We start from the raw sequence: 17,614 nt of genomic DNA, 5'->3' as shown, positions 1-17,614 counted from the left end.
TAAAAAGACTGGTTAGAAATTTGTGCTGCCCATTGAAGTGAGAATTCCTAAATCTAGCAGCTGTAGCAAAGTTAATTCTCACACTGATAAGGAATGAGAAAACGCATCCAGCTAAGCAAAGGAATTAAAAAATGATTTATCAGTGCGAAAACCGCAGTAGCTGATCGTCACATGTGTCCTGACGTGTACGTACAGAAATAGTTCAGACACGAATGCCAAAATAATCACAGAGCAATCCAGCCCTGTACTGAGAGCTGGGCAGGTCTTTCGCACTACCAGAGGGATTCCCAGCGCTGTCTGTCTGCACAGTGTATCTCAGCCTCCGGGAAGCCAAAGGGCAGCCCTGCAATGCACACTGATTTTGCTTTGCAAAGATAAATAATGACAAAACCCACCTGTTTCTTACAAACATATAAATTATTTTATTTACAAAGCCATGTTACAAAAAAAAAATAATAATAAAGCAAAAAACAAAAAATACAATCGCTCACTAGAGAATATCTCCAGGCCCGGTGTTGAACCATGGCAGTATCGATCAGATACGTGTTTGTTCTGTTTTTCCTTTTTTAAACTGTAAGCCATAGAATTTACTATTTACACCTACTTTAGACATTTATTCTGCTTACAATTATCACAAGCATGGAATGAATTCTATCTGATACTGCTAATACATAAAGGTGCAGGACAAAGAATGAAAATACTTAGTGTTACAAAATATGGACTGTAGAAAAGAAATTGGCTGTACAAGTATGGCATTTTTTTTTCTTAGAATGATTGGACATGCTTTCTTCAAAAGTCTTCTGGAAAAGGTTCTAAAATCTGTAGTAGGAAAGCACAATATAGCAGGTGCAAATTCATTTCTGTGCAACAACAGTTATTAATATATCCCATGACTGACCAGCTATGCAAAACCCACAGAGTTTTGTTAAAGTGCCATGGGTCAACAGCATAACAAAATATAAGGTGTAAATAGAAAAATTTCTTTTTTTCTTCTTTTTTTTAAAACAATAGTTCACTGAGAATCAGCAATAATAGAATATGCTGTATAAACTATTCTCTACAAAGGTCGATCAGCACTATTTACAATTGTTACATCGATACAAAAGAAGGCATACAAGTTATCCAAGTCGCTTTTTATGGCTGACGGGCCTATGCATTGCGTATGTGTAACAACCAAAGCTTCTGAGCCTCTATTGCTGGGAACAAACCACAAGATTTTCAGGCAAATGGGGAAGAAAAAGAACTACTGAGTGAATGCTACACTAAGAATGCATTATAGGCTGGTCCAGTTTGTATCCATTTGTCTCCAATGTTTACTTCCGCTTCACTTTTCAGGCTGAAATTTTTAATACATATAATTAAATAATGATTCTCTGATGATGAAAGAGCACTGTGGGATTTTACTTGGTGCTTAACTTTCCTGAAATGCTGTCAGGTGTAGGCCAGTTGAAAAAAAATTAAGCAGCATTCAAAGGACAGGCTCCAAAATCCAGCTTTCCAATTAGAAGATGCATGGAAAGAGCTAAAGCTTCCTAAAACTACAAAATTGCTCCTTCAGTCATTGATTAGCATTGTTTCTCAGAAGCAACCGCTGAATCTCACAACCACTGTTTTCAGTGACCTCAACAACTAGAAATAGCAGTTCATTGATTACAGAGGATGACTTTGTTACTGAGATTTTTTTTTTAAACTCCTGCAGTTTTATAACTCAAAATAAATTAAAAAAATCAACATAGTACTGCTCCTAAAACTGAACAAGACAAAAATTGTGCAAAAATAACAAAGATATGTACACATTTTTCAGTCTGAAGAAATGTACAATAAAAACATAATTCAAAGAACATTTTAAAAATATAAACATTGCTTAAACTTTCCTAAGTTTCATACTGTTTCTGAAACTATACCGGTCAGTTAGCTCTGAAGTATAGCAAAACATAAATTATTACAAAATTAACACTATAAAAATTTATTTTAAGAATATTTCTAAACTTTTTTCAAAGGGTCTAGCCTTGTTTATAATTGCTTAAACATTTTTAGTCTTAAAATTTGCCTTAAGCCTTCTTTTTTTAAAAAAGAAAGTAGTAATAATCTCCCTATTTGCAGTCTCTCGCCTTTCCCCAAGATGTAAATAAACCAGCATATAAGTGCACTTTTAACACTGTAGAAATAAAAATTAACTCCTCTGTACTATTGTTCCGGTACCTAGTATTGGCTTCCTGATTATAAAATCTATATTTTATTAAAAAATTATTCAGTAATCCTATAAGAAACACTGTCAGTGCAATTCTACGAACGCAAGCCAATCTGCTCAGCTCCTGTCCTTGCAAACCCAAACTGTTCACCGAGGTTACCAAGCGCTGTGATCTTCAGGGTCTAGAAATCCACCAAGACACGGGGATTTTACGTGTGGAGGCCCTGATAACACGAATTACAGTTGGGTGCAAAAATCTGCTATGCATTGATTGAAGTATAGATTCCCTAAGAGCCTGGTCCTGGAAGAGGCTGAACACTCAGAATTCCCACTGAAATTCTCAAATGCTGTAGGTACAGAGCACCAGTCAGGATTAGTCCCTACAGTTGCAGTGCCCCAGCTGTTTGCAAATTACTAAGAAATGCACTCAATTTTTATCCATAGGACAAGCTTAAATACAGAATTACTGTAATTTTTATTTAATGAAAAAATTTGGAGATCCTTTAAATAAATTCAAATCAAGATCTGGATATTTTTTGGAATGTCCACTGTGTTCTGGTAAGGAAACAAAGGGAGCATTGCAACGCTAACAGCTTTAAAAGGCGTGAAACATAACCAAGCAGAACGCACAGATCAGTGGCAAATACAAGTGAAAAACTAAACAAATCACCATTACAGTTTTCTGTAAATTTAATTCTCTTTAAAACCACAAATTCATAAAACGTTAAATCCATCTGCAGGACATAGAAAAGAAAAACCCTGTGGAGTAGGGCTGCTGAGAGCTAGAGATTATAGGCTGGTTCCTTTTCCTTGTTATGGAAGAGTCCTTATTCTACCAGTCCGGTTTGATGTCTTCTAAAAGAGAAACCAGAGCCAGGTTCAAAATCACAAAATGTCTTTCGGTATATAATACTTCAATAACATCTGCATCTGACAGAACTCAAAGCAGGAACTGGTTTCAAGTCCCTGAACTGAATTCCCTCCCTGCTTACTGATTACATTAGGCCTTTAAGAGAAGGACCTGCTTCGAATGAACAGCGTATTTCCTCTTGGGACCATCTGATTTTAGTAAGCTTTGGTGAATCTCATGTTCATTAACTTGGTGTATCATTACAAATAGAGAGCAGCAATTAGACGACAACTCTGAAGAATCTTTTCCTCTACACAGCATGTTTTCATGCACAAGGAATCCCCACACAGCACACACGTTGTCACCTTCCCTTAATAAAATGATCTAGTTACTCAGTATTTAAAAACCACGGCATACTGAGGTCTTGAAGAGTTAACAGATTCAGGCACCTAAAAGCACTACGAAGACAAAAAGACTTGATTAGTTATAAACCTAGGATAAAATCTGGAAAAAACAAGCTTTTAATACAAAATCTGTATGAACAGGCACGAATAATTTGACTGTAAAACTACCGTTCCATTAATGTTTGTTAAAAACCAAGTAGTTTTTGTAGGGAAAAGTAATATTTTTTTTTTTTATGAAAACAACAATAGTTGGAAAACCAGGCACGCTTTTATGTATACAAGCCGCTGTTCAGGTCTCAAACAGATGCAGCAACATTCAAATTAAACATGATTTGAGAACAATTTCTCCGAGTCTACCGCAACTGAGTTTAATGCGGTGGGAGAGAGCAGGCAGGCCCACCACAGTTGTCCTCCCAACCCAACAGTCCCCTGCAGGAGTACGGGAGGGCACAGCGTACTGCCGCTAATGCAGCAAACGACCAGAAGAAACAACTTGTGTGAAACCAAAACAACCGCGGGGCACCTTTATCTCCCAACTGAACGACAAGAAACACCCAGTTCTCGGCGGGAGGTGACTTCCACAGCACCACCGCACGGCCCCTCGCCCCGGCTGGGGCCCCTCGGAAGGGGAGCAGCGAAGAGAGGTCCCCTCTGCCTTCTCCTGAGAAACAACCGCCACCTCCTCCCGCTCCGCACCAGGGGACAACCCCGCCAGCTGCCTGGCCAGGTGACACAGCGGAGGCAGGCCAGAGCAACGGCTCTGTGCCCACGTCTGGCTTGACGGCTGCAATCCTGCGTCACGCTGCACCGTTACAGGTCTGTTGTTCTGACTTGTAGGCGTGAAAACTTGCCTGATTTTTCCAACTATAAACCCCAGTGCACAGCAGTGTCTCTGCCTACAGACCTTGCTTCACTCGGGCTCCCTGACAGCCATGCTTATAGCAACACCAACATTAAAGGTAAGAGAGGTCAGGCTCTCCCAGTAGTATCTTTACTGACACAGCATATACTTGCAGATCCACTCGTTGTTACCTAATTAATAACACCATTATACAGAAATATTATAGCACAGCTTAAGACTAAAATTTTATTTAGAGACTATTCAGTTCCTAGGTTGGAGATGAAAGCTGTCAACAAAGCAGCTCAGATTTACTTTGACAGTGACAAGCATTTATTAGATAGGTAATAATTATTCATGGTTCCAAATACTAAAATCCTGTGTTAGAGTTACAGAAAAAAAAGTTTAATAAAACTTAATACCTCTTGATTTTCTTTTGTAATTGTATTCTGAGCTCTATACTCAACCACCAAACTGACAGAAACATATTTTTGGCAATGAAGAGTTTGTGGGGTTTAAAACAAGCAAGCACGTCTATTTTTGATAAAGTTAAGGAAACAGGCAGCTAAAAAGCTCAGCAATAGCCTCTGTTTACATAAGGCTGACACAAAATTAATGTTTTGTACTGTTAGGTTTTCCCCGCGGGATCTAGGCAACAGATCCCAACAAGCTCTGCTCCGCGGGCAGCGTGTATTTTATACAATATACACAGGAGCAGGAGGTTAGAGCGAAACCAGTTTTGCACTTCAAGAACAGCTTTAGCCTGTGTTTGTTACTGGCAGTTGGATGACAGTGTCTCACACAGGAAAATGCCAGTCCCTACAAGTAAGAAACTTCCCACTTTTCCCTTCAGAGCAGCTCTTCCATACATACACTGCTTTGCATCCAGCACCAAGAGAGGAAAAAAAAATAAATTTCGTTTGGCAGCTCATCTCAGGATGCGAGGGATTCAGGATATTTTTAATGGGGATACAGTTGTGGGTTACCATTACTACAATCACTACTATTCTTGCGCTGCGTCTACACAGCAGGCACTAAGCAGCACAGACATTTGCAATAACTACTCCTGTACGATTTAGCCAGAATACGTAACAGAATTCTAAAATATTGGCCAGCTGTACAGAAAAATCCTCTGGAGTATTTGTTTGCTTGTGACTACACCTTGCTGAGCTGGGAGACCTTGTCATACCAAGAATCTTGATAATGAATTCTTGGTAAACAACTCAGCTTGGGAGACTCAAACAGTAGGGGCCATATTAAAAAAATAAACTCGTCTATCAGTCCTCCAGACAGAGGAGGGCTGGATCACAGGCCAAGCAGCTGTCCTCACAAAAAAAGCGGAGTTACCGAATTTATTATAATTATCTGGCTAGTAGACTGTGTGATAAACAGGTATGGTGGGAGCACTAAGGACTTCTCACAGTCTATGAAGAACTCAGATTATGCTTAGCTTAGTGATGCTTTCCGATTAGTTTCCCTGAATAGCCAAGTGCCCCGTCTCCTCTGTCCTGTTTCTGTCTTCCCTTTGCTACTCTCACTTCTGGCCTATTTTTAAATGCTGCCCCCACCCCGTGCCAGCCTGAGGGCTCTGCTGTGCCATCGCACTCAGCAGGGGAAGCTGGGTAGGGAAGATAGAAAAACCACATCAGCTTAGCTGGATCCTGCGCAGACAGTTTCTGCTGCTGCTGCTGAGCCTGTATCGCCCCAGCGACAGCCCGCGAGCAGCACATAAGCCAACCTGAGGCGTATCACAGGTGGTGAAAAACAAGCAGAAAACTTGTTATTCATAAATCTTGAAGGGGAAAATAGCTGGGGAAAAAAATTAAGTGAGAGGAGAAATCTAGTATCAGTTCACCAAAAGAAAGCTTCTATAAAGAATTGTATTCATAAAGAAACCGTGTTTTAAGGTTTTACAGTACAAAATATTTCAAAACCGCTTACAGACAACTTAAGTACACTTTTTTTTTAAAAGCAACTTACTTGTCTGTTGTGTACTGGGTTTGATGTACTCGAAGGACTGGATTGTGACAAAGCTACACTGCTATTTTTTCCAATCTGAAAGACATTAATTGAGCAGTATTGAGAGGCGTATTTGTCAGTTGAATGCAGATGCTGGTATGGCCTTCCCTTGCCTGTGTGAAGTGGCACCAATTGCTTTGCATTTGGAAGACAGGTATTTTGCTGTTACAAAAGACACACTTCAGAGAGAACCACAGTTACCTCTTAGAGCCTGGATACTTTAAATAAACTCTTAAAAGGCACATAAATACTCCTACAGGTCAGAACACAACGTAACAACCACGGAGGGAATAAAGATTGTAACCCCCCACCATTCCAGACTGAAATACTGGTTTCTCTAGTTACTGGAGTCACTTAGTGCAGCGAATCAGCAACTGAGAGAGCACAGAGTGCTCAAGGTCACAGACTCCTCCCCAGGGGACCTTCCCCACTCCTGGGGGAAGTGTAAAGCAAGTGGCCAAGCACCATAGCATGCCCTGCGTTACTCCATTTTCTTCCATATAGAGCCTTCATTTATTACTGCTCACTAAAACAAATATTAACCAGAAGACTCAAATTCCAGACGTTTAAATTTGCAATTTTATCAATTTACTGCATCAGAGAATTTCTGTGGGAATGAGTGCAAACTGATAGTGCACATACATACATTTTAAAAGTACTTAGTTAAAATATTGCAATATTCAATCTGCACATTTCAATGCTTGAGAGATTACAGCACTCTACAAGAGCTGTCTGTCTTGGGTGTTTCTACAAAGACCCATAAAGATAGTGTAGACATTTCTGTGGCAATACCAAAGGGGAGACAGCTGTTGAGTCAGAGGAGTAACCCTCAGGGGTTACAAGGCTGACAAAAACCATGGACAATTGCCTACAAATGGCAGATGACTGGAGTTTGAAGTTATTCACAAGGTCAACGGACTTCAGGCAACACCAACTTCAATCATTTGATGGAGAGGCAGCAAGGACCTGTCTTCTGAACAGGGAGAAAGGCAGCTGCACATTTCTTACAGAGTAGATGGGACCGTGGCACTGGCTGGCAGGGTTTTCACCAACCCCAGTTTTCTCCTTCCCTTCTGCCATCATTTGCTGTTTTGCCCTTTCACGTACCTAGCCTAAGGTAGCCTTTGTTCCCCTCTCTGCATCTGCCCTTTCTCACACGGTGACTGTTTAAACAGCGTTCTCCGTTCAGATTCTACCCAGAAGAAATGTTTCAAGTTTTTATTTACAGCCAGTTCTGAAGGCAGCTCCTGTGGTGCACAAAGACTAAAAGGGCAGGCCTCTGCCTATCCTGTTCCCTTGGACTTGTCGGTTTGCATGCCACAGCTGTTTACTAGGAGGAATGCGCTTTTCTTCAATATACAAATCTTGACTAAAGATACACAACTTGGTACAATCTTTCCTAGCCATTCAGAACATCGTGACACACCTGCAAACCTTTCTTCTCTACATCCACCATTATAACAGTTGCAAGCCCCTTCCGTAACAAAATACACGTCCACCTTTCAAACGGAAAAATAGCCGCTAGGAAGTGAGCTTGCTGCGACCCTAGACTCGTGAGCGGGAACGGGACACCTCTTCAGGCTCGCTTCCCTTCAGTGCGCCTCCGACTAACGGGCTGGCGCTCTGCAGAAGGCAGAGCAAGGAGCAACACAGCCTGCAGCGCTGGTCGGCTTCGAGCGGCGTTACCGTCCCGTCTCCACTCGAGCTGGCAGGGCAGCGCTCCAGGACAGAGGGTAATTCAGCCACTGAACACTTACAGCACTCAGTGCAAGTAAGAAAGATCCCAGTTGTGTTGGGTCTTTAATGATGGGAAAACCATTTCAAAAGGATTAGGATCAGGCCAAGACTCAAATCCTTTTTTTTTTTTTTCCTCTTCTTTTAAAAATAAAGTATACTTCAAATCCCAAACTTTCAGTTACTATCTATCCAGGCCAGTCTTGAATTAAATCAGAAAAAAACCCAACCCCTGAGCCTATCACCAGTCACTTGATCTCTTTGTCTGTGTTCTTAGTCGCATAATTCAATTTGCCCTATTACATCAGGGAACACGAGCATGATTTTAAGTTATACTGACTTTTTTGGTGGAATTTTTACTGCGATTGCATTTCTAGAACATAGCAAGTCGAAACAGCACAGTTTAAAAGTGATTTCAAGTAGTGTATTCTCCAGAGCTCTAATATTCACATGTAGAGTATGTAACATTATTTGACCCACATGCTTAGGTGGGTACAAATTTCAGTTATTTATAGAACCAATAAACAGTAGGAAATGTCTGTTTCGTATTGCATACAGTTCAGTATCCTTGTCACAAAGACAATTAGCTGCCAGCCACACATCTGAAATACAATCAACTCCACTTCACCTCCTATCTTTAATTACTAGTGTAGCTCCAGAGACCAGCATTGTAAGAGGAAACACACAAACTTTCACATACACACACATATATGCATGTATACATATATATGTGCATGCACCTCTACATGTACGTAAAAACATTATGTTTAAAAATCTGTATATCATTACATTCATGACATATGTTAGACCTTTTACCTAAGGAAAAAAACTTTAGTGTGAGTTAGAGATTTACAAATATTCAGAAGAGACCTCTGACTGATTCTTTGTTGTTTCTTTACTTCCGTTACTGTGCAACACATCGCAGACTGGAACAGGAATGTCCCACAGGAACGGATTTAGTCACTAGGGGGGTCAGAATTTGAACTCAGACCCTCCTGTGTGTATCTGTAAGACTTCCTCAGACTGCACTAGCTACAGACACAGTCTATGGACTGCGAAAAGACAATACACTCCATTTCCTACTACTGATGTTTGTATCAAAGTAACAATTTGTACATGCTTTTCTTCCCATTTGAGATTGAATATCTCAGGGCAACTGAATCTTTTTGGGCACACGTATTTCAAAAATCAGACGTGTGACAGAATGAAGATTTACAGCATCCTCCACTGACTTCAGTGACTTAAAGATTAGTTCTGATTGCAGGACACATTTAAAAGGCTTAGAATAGAAAGACAACGCCACTACCCAATTTTAAAAGCCAAACAAGTCATCTCAGTTGCACCTCTGCTGGGCGTAGGAACAAGAAACTATACCCGCTAAGCCATTCTTTGAGACCTTCATTCTCTCGGCTGTACCAGTTTTAGAATTCATTTATTCCCTTCTTCCACTCCCATTTCTGCCTGCTATTACCTATGGACTGCCTTGCCCAAGATCTTACCCTCTCCATCTCCAAATTCCATTTTGTGTGCAATATCCTTAGGAAATGAGAGTTTTACAAACACAAGAATTTTCCTAAGCTACCTTCTCTGGGTTTTCTGTGCTTTTGTCTTCCAGACACCACGGCTACGCTTTGTTTTCTGTGCACTGCACAGCACTGGACATGGTAGCAGAACGAAAACAGTAGCTTATTATAAAGATCATATTGGCAGTTTTTCCACCAAATTTTACTTCACATACACTTCTGTCCTTAAACAGCGTCACTGAAAGAGAAGTCAAAGCTCTATCGCTACTGACAATGAAGTTAAAGAGTGTGTAACCTTATCTGTTGCACTGACACCAATATTCTAAACACATGCACGCTACAAAAGATAACCAAATGTCCACTAAAGGTCATCCGGTTAAGATCTTAATTTCTTAATTTTCCAGTTCCAAACAGCATCTGAGGTCAGGCATCTCAGACTCTCCCCAGGGGAAAGGCAGATGTGAGCGTTTTACAGAAGAGAAATGAAGAGTCTCGCATAACATTAAGAAATGAATCAGCAACAAGTTTGGGAAAAGAAACAAACAGAAATGCTGACTCTTATCTTCCTGTTTTAATGACACAATTTATTTCAGAGAGATGAGAATTAAAATAAAAAATTAATTTCTAAAAATTATGTATCCATTCTGGACATTCCATTTGACTTTCAGAGATACAAATGGCTACTTTATTAATTGAATAAAAAAACCTCATTAAAAAATTTTAAGAAAGTAGATATATATATTTTTTAACTCTCAAAACAGCTTTCTATGATCGGTACAAAACAAATACAAATATGTTTCTGTATTAACCTAGAAAGTAAGTTGTGTGATGAAAAATAATCTGAAGCAAACATAGTATTCTCTTTTCAGAATGCACAAAATATTTCAAGTCAGTCAAACATGACCTGCAAAAAAATAACTGGAAGAGTCCCTTACCTGCCGAGAGATGGAGCTGCTTGTAGGATCTGGCACCGCAGAAATAAGGTTGGCAGTGCTCTTTCTATGAACACTATTCATACCAGGCATTTTAGTGATTTTACAGGCTTTGCTACTAGAACTAGAGTTTTTACGCTTTTTTCCTTCTGATTTGTCAAAAGAAAGGGGTAGAGAAGACACTGCATTATGTGCTCCCAGGGAGTGGTCCCCTGAGTGGTGCACAAGAGAAGATACAGACAGATTAGAAGAGTCAATACTGCTTACTACCATGCTCATGTGTTTCACTGAGTCTGTTGAACTACTTGACAATGAAGTCCGTCCTGAGGGCTCCGATTTGGCACTGAGTGGGCTTGTTCCGTTATTTGTATTGTGCACAGACATACTGTTATAGGAAGATGTAGCCTGATAGGAGTTCAAGGTTGAACTGGGGTTCAGGACACAGTTCTTCTTGTGGGACCCTGAAAATGAAGACAAGGAAGATGTCTGCAAAGATAATGAGGACGATGACGACGATGATGACGACGACTGCGGCTTTTTCTTTTTGTTACTTGAAGACTCATCACTCCGCGATGACAGGTCTTTCACTTTTGAGGATTTGCTGGTTTTTGTTTTGGATGGCTTGTGGGATGGGGAAGGGATGACTGCTGGCACAGGTGACACAGCTGATGGCGCCTTAAAAGTTGAGTCCATGATACTTAGGCTTGCAGCAACATGAGGAAAAGCTGTAGTGTGTGACACAATGGAATTCGTATCCGATGTGGTCACAAAGGCTGCATTTGATAACATGGCTGACGTCATTATGTAAGAAGAAGAAGTAATTCTTGAACTGATAGGTGTTGAAGGAATATACACCGCACTGGGGTTGCTGAAAGGCTGTAAGACTGATGCTGGAAAAGGAGCGGAGACGTGCGCTGCTGGAGAAGGCATGGGACTATCTGCCGCAGGAGGAATTTTCCTAAAAAGAGAAGGGAAAGAAACCAAAAAAAAAAAACCACCACAGGAGATTTAGATACATACCAAATGCCATCCAAACAATGCAGATAGGAACCAATTTCTGGGAAGGACCAACTTATTAACAAGGCAAACCTAGTTCATTCTAATTTTGTTTCCTATTCTACCAATCACATATATTTTAATATTCACAGTTCAAAAATCACTTCTGCATTCTACAGCAGCTTCAAAGCGCTTGTGATTCCCCCCCGCCCCCCCCCCCGCCTTTCTTTTTAAACTTGCAATTCCATTATGAGGGTCTTTGGGATTTAATACAAACAACAAAACCCAAACCACACATGTTTTAATATTGTAAAGATTTGGGAAAGCTGGCTTATGAAGTATATTTTCTTAAAAATTAATTTTGAAATGAGGCACATGAAATCTGTGAAGGCAGCAGAGACCTAACAGACGATGATCAGGTAAAGAACTATGCACCGTAATCTTCCCTATAAAATCCTGTCATGGCACATGAGCCCTAAACTGTGTAAATCAGTTAAACTGAGCTCCACTTCAGCACAAGTGCCCCATGTAGCAATTAAGTGCGTAGTTTTACAATTTAATCACTTTATTACAAATTTAATTTCCTTTCTTCCTCTCCTATTTTAACAAACAACTAAAAATGCAAACAAAATGCCTGATCGTGGGATCTATAAACATTCTAGTCGCTACGTTTCATTCATTGCAAACGTTTTGCTTGGAAGTTCAAGTTGGGGAACAGTTTCAGTATCAATCTAAACTCACAGGTTAGATTTGATGAGGGTAGTAAATGAGCCAGTTTGGGAGGTCTGAAGCACTTAATTACTGAGTTTAAAGAGGAAAGGAGGAAAGCTCCTCCCTTTCCAAATGCAATGCGATTCCCAACAGCTCATCTGAGAGCTGGTTAGGCAGGATTAACTAGGCAAGTTATTGAAAAAACCCTAAACAATGCCTGATAAGCTTTATAACTAGTTGGATACTATTCTGAGAATAAAATCTAACAATATTACCTGTGAAATTAGGAGAATGTATTCAAAATTCTTTCTATTCAGCCATGATCATCTATTATTTTATCTAGTCCAATGTTAACAAAGAACCAGACTTCCATAACATCTCTTGGAAAATTATCATGTCAGCTTTTCTCATTATTCAGACTAAAATTTAATTCATAGTTTAATCCTATTTCTCTTTGTTAAGAAGCTGCACATCGCCATAACTCTGCCCTTGTTAGCCTCGCTCCTGACACCTTTTCAGTTTTTAAAGGCTTACTCTCGCCCTCAAAGAAGTATGACAAAAAAGCAGCACTGGGTGGGCTGTTTTATCATAAATCAAAACCTAATTACCAGTGTTCTCTCCTGGTATTCTTCCTATGGAGACTGTCAGACAGAACGCCGTTCATGGCACCATTACATAAGGGATTACACGCAGGCCATGCCGCCAGAAATGAGGGAGCCCTACTGCCTATGACTCGCTACGCAAACAAAGCTGCTTATCACATCTGTTCCTCGGCTTATTTTTAAAGAAGGGCCAATAATTCTTACCCACCTTTGTAAAGTACTTTGAGAATTAGGGATAAAATGTACTTTGTAAATGTTACTATCATTCTCAAAATACGGCCTCGCATCCCTTTACCCTTTGTGTCAGCTGGATGAGCCACGGCTACAGAGCTGCACTAGCACCGGTGCTAAAACAACAGCTGTACGCATACCCCTGCTTGGGGAAGACAGGAAAAGATCAGTCCAGAGGAGGGTTGAGGACAACAGAAAAATACAAGAGGGGTTAAGCAGCGTGAGCTTCCTGTGTTACACAGACAAGTATGGATAGAATTCATTAAAATATTAGAGATTACATAAACATCTAGAATTTGGGAAAACATTTACAGCTGGATTTAGTGGGAGCAGGATGAGGCCTGTTTATTTCTTGTCTCATATAACTACTGTAGAGGTTATTTTTGGTTTTCGTGATAGTAGCGGTACTAGTGACACATTTTCTCAGATGCCCAAGTATCTTTTCTCCTGACAAACAAAGCCAACAGATAACAAGTTTTAATCTTCCCGTTTAAGGAAACCAAATTAGGTTTTTTTGTGGAAGGTGACAGACACTAGTTAACAGCCAAATTTACAAAGTGGAAGAGAGGAACCCCTTGCAGATCAAGCATGATCCGTCTCTAAACAGACAGGAAACTGGCCCTTTTATGGCAAACTCAACATTTCCAAACTGTCTCCCAGCACAGTAGCACTGTTATCATCACAGGTTAGTCGGACAAGCCAAGCTTTAGTGTTTCAAAAATAGATGTGTTTAAAAAAAAAAAAAAAAAAAAAAAAAAAAAATCAAACCTTGTTTATCTAATGGCTGGCATCCAATGAATATAACACAGTCCTGATAATAAACAGTGACATGAAACACTGCACTTTAGTGTCATTACATTGAAGAAGAATGCATATTCTGTAGCAGAACACTCCCAATCAATCCTATCTGCAGATGCCACGAGCTTTTACAATTTTTTTTATATATATATATTTTTTTTTTAAGATTAGCATCCTTTTTAGAAGTGCAGTCTGTTTAATAGATCTGTGCAGCCAAAGCCTGTAGTGTTTGAAACCTGCATACGTGATATAGGGCTGCTTCAAGAGTAAGTAGTCATCAGAATTTTAAGACCCCCAAACCAGTAAGGGCACTATGGACTATAAACCTATCATATTCCATCTTACGCACAGGCAAATGTGTACTGAGTTCCTTATCTTACAGCACATGAATCTGACAGAGCAAAGTTGGAATGGGTGATATGGGTGCATGATACCAATACAAAAATCTAGGCAAAAATCTAACCTGTGTGTTATAAAACGATACGATATCAAAACATATCTCCAAACACAGAAAACACTGAGCTTTAATGCCTTTAAGTACTGTTAACAGAACTATTGAATTATTCCTCCCAAGATTCAGAGGGACTAAAAAGAAGTCCTAAATCTGGCAGAAATTTACATCAGGAGATTGTTCTGTTGTACTGCGTGTTCCTTAACAGAGAAGAGAAAATTTGTACCCATATTACTGCTATGCCTTAATACAGAGGCAATTTTACAAACGCTTCCCATGGAGTGTTTAATTTAGAAGTTTTACAGAATTAAAAGTGTTAAACTACCCACCAAGTGTAAAAATCCCACTTACTTCCACATCTGTGAGTTCAAGTGTTTTTCTACCATGGAGTTTAGTGCGAATCGAAAATGGTCCCATCTTCTGTCAAAGACATAGTACCCTCTTCCCATTAAGCGACTGCCATATGAACAAAACTGAAAGATAAAATATTTCAACATTGTTTATAAAACAGTATTTCTACATTATAAAATAATTCTCATTTATAGATCAAGGAACATCTTTCTAATTTTTATCGTGCACATATAACACCTTTAAAAAGGTGTTTTCCACTATCTGCAGCATAAATACTTTCTGCATGATATACGAAATACGTGCATAATGTTTCAGCTTAGTGTAAAGCATACTTCAGACTTCACTAACAAGTCAGTTTACTATCAGGTACCTGTGTGTGACAGGGAAAGAGTATAAATGCTGAGGTACTGTTCAGGAAGCAATTCTGGCTAACGATACTCTCGCTGCCTCAGAATGAGAGTTTTACTGTTCTGTGCACATTAAATCTCATAATTGTGTAACAGGAATAAAAACATAACTGAAGAGGAAAAAGGTGCAACGGGAGCATCTTTAGTATCTATTTAATAAACAAACAAACCAGTGACATTTCAGTAAAAAAAAAAAATTATCGTCAATGGCACCTGCGCTACAACAGAACACCGGATACACTCTTCACAGTGTATGACAATCATCTAGAGGAGTAGTAAATATTTTGAGAATTCTGCAGAGCTCAGGAGTATGTGCACCGCTTCCTCTGGAGAACTTCCTGCAAAGTCCTACTACACTGAAATGGTATGCTCGGGAATCTACCCTTTCTTCAGTTCAGTCTTACTGATCTCACATTACGCAGAGAACTGCCGCAACACCTATTTGTGGGAGAGAAACCTGTTATAAACCATCCTCAGAAAATAAGACAACTCTCCATCATGCAGGGACCAAGTCACACAAATTCTAGCTGAGAGCAGAAGCTACTGATGCAGTAGAAAAGCATCCGTTTAAAGTACTTTTCAGCTTAATGGACAGTGAGTGGTGACTGTAACTGTTTATCTTAAGTCTGTTTCATGACAAGGTTAAATAGGTTAATTAAAACCACCACCTAAGCTGATAAACTAGCCTCACCTCCCAGTGACACAGATCAGTTACCACTAAGAGGCAGTTTAAGGAGCTTCTGCCTCTTCCCTGTCAGTAACTACCACCTAGCTGGGACGGGCACTATGGAAGGAAAACAGTCCACTTCAACATGAGATTTGACAAGTAGCATGAGCTGGGCTGAAGGTGATTTACACCATCTTTTCCGACTTCAACTTGATACGGACTAAGAACAGTTGCGCTATCAGTAACTGCTTCAGTCCAGAGAAGCCAAGATTCCAAAGAATAGATGAGTCAGTGGAATTTGCCTTGAAACAGAGCTAGGATTCTAAAACAAAATGGCTATTGACAGCCATGCCTCACTGACAATGCCTGTACAAAAACTGGCTGCATTTAGACTTTTTTTTTAAAATTGTGTGGACACGCATGCAAGGAGCCTTTAGTTTTTAATTCATAAAGAAGCAGCCAACAGGAATGAAGTAGAACACGAGAGTACGCAAGCAAGCAGGAGGTTACTACGTATGATAGTACTATACGGGCTATAACAGTCCTTACTTTCTGTGTAAGAACCAAATACAGAATTCCATCTGACAGTCATTTTATGTTCAGCTCATGCTTTTTCCTGGTGTCTGACAGTAACAAGTTGTCCTTTGCTCTAGGAATCTAGACAATGTTACAGTTAATCACAGTGTTTGTTTTATTCTGCATATCATATGGAAAGCACATAAGTGAAGTCTTCATTAATTTTATTCCTTGGCTCAATTTTGATGAGAAACAACTGCTTAGAAGTTCAAGAGTTCTCCCATCGCTTCTTGGTTTGTGCAGTGTAAACAAATTCACACTGCAGGCATAATGCAAGGCAGCTCTTACTGCTTACAATGAAATTTCCTGCTAACAGGGGAGAAAGACAAAAACAGCTGCCAGAGAAGCACGTACTTAAGCCACCACCACAGCAGATGGGCTACACCGTGCTCTGGACTTTCTAGTTTTAGATGAATGAAGCAACAGCTTCTAAGTCCACATACACTCACATAAATGATATTTAATTACTGCTTCAAACCAGACTACAAAAATCAACGAAGCACTGTAATAACCCTTTTTCAGAGATTTTACAGAGCTATAACCAATTGCAAGGTACAATTTTGTAACAACTATGAGAACAGAGAGATTATCTGTTCATGTCACACCTAAAACAATACAACTTTCCTCAGTTTAGCAGAATTACACCTGAGTTGCGGTCTACTGAGAGGAAATCTAAAACTAGAACTTCTGATTTTCTGCTGCTCATCTAGTCCTGCAACCTATGTGTCACATGCTCTGACCAGTCTTTTCCTACTTTATCCCACTCACACCATTTTCTGTTAAGTATACCTGCTCTCTTCGGAATACAGTTTTCAGAATGTAAGGTCTTCATTCCTTACATTTTTACTAAGTTACTTCTTTTTTCTCTCCTCTCTAATTACGTAAGAATAACAGCAAGGCATGCCAGAGACAGACACATACCCCAAGAGGTCTGGGATGGTGTCCAGAAAAATGACAGTCTAATTTCTCAGATTCTTCAGCTCCATCCGCTTCTCCTTCATCACTGGACAATCTGCTCGTTAAATCTCCTCCCATGGAAGGCAGTGGCAGTTCTGGTACGTACCCACTGTGGTTTGAAGAACTGTTGCTGTTTATGCTATTTGCAGATGAGGGTCTAGAAGGAGAATATACGTTTAAATCACCAGTGTTCAAAGGCTCTGCAAACCCACCTGCTGGAGTCAAGCATCAAAGTAAATTACGCCAGAAATGATCATATAAAGAAAGACAGTAAAAGATGCAGAATAGCTGACATTTGGTCCTGTCAGAAATATATCATGGGTTATCATCAAGCTAATGTTAGCAGAAGCACCTTTGTTTTGCCTGGAATTTTAAA

At 39.8% G+C, this 17,614-nt stretch overlaps 1 protein-coding gene across 6 annotated transcripts in view; it reads right to left on the bottom strand.

The window, feature by feature from the left end:
* Positions 1-1,875: 1,875 nt before the first annotated feature.
* The window catches only part of ATXN7L1 (ataxin 7 like 1), a 117,486-nt gene continuing 101,747 nt past the window's right edge, over positions 1,876-17,614 (bottom strand). For 3 of the 6 annotated variants that reach the window (XM_086480650.1, XM_086480686.1, XM_009947752.2), the window contains 5 exons: positions 17,203-17,395; positions 14,632-14,753; positions 10,495-11,449; positions 6,264-6,338; positions 1,876-3,046 (listed from right to left, as the gene is read on the bottom strand). In XM_086480650.1, coding sequence (XP_086336776.1) covers positions 3,005-3,046; positions 6,264-6,338; positions 10,495-11,449; positions 14,632-14,753; positions 17,203-17,395 — 1,387 coding nt within the window. In that variant the 3' untranslated portion in view covers positions 1,876-3,004. Of the gene's footprint in view, positions 3,047-6,263; positions 6,339-10,316; positions 11,450-14,631; positions 14,754-17,202; positions 17,396-17,614 lie in introns of those variants that run through there. The other 3 variants (XM_086480694.1, XM_086480677.1, XM_086480667.1) reach the window with 3 other exon arrangements.

Source organism: Leptosomus discolor, chromosome 1, assembly GCF_034619465.1.
Source record: "Leptosomus discolor isolate bLepDis1 chromosome 1, bLepDis1.hap2, whole genome shotgun sequence".
NCBI lineage: Eukaryota > Metazoa > Chordata > Aves > Leptosomiformes > Leptosomidae > Leptosomus > Leptosomus discolor.
The sequence above is the reverse complement of the archived record's forward strand: the minus strand, read 5'-3'. Positions and strand labels throughout refer to the sequence as shown.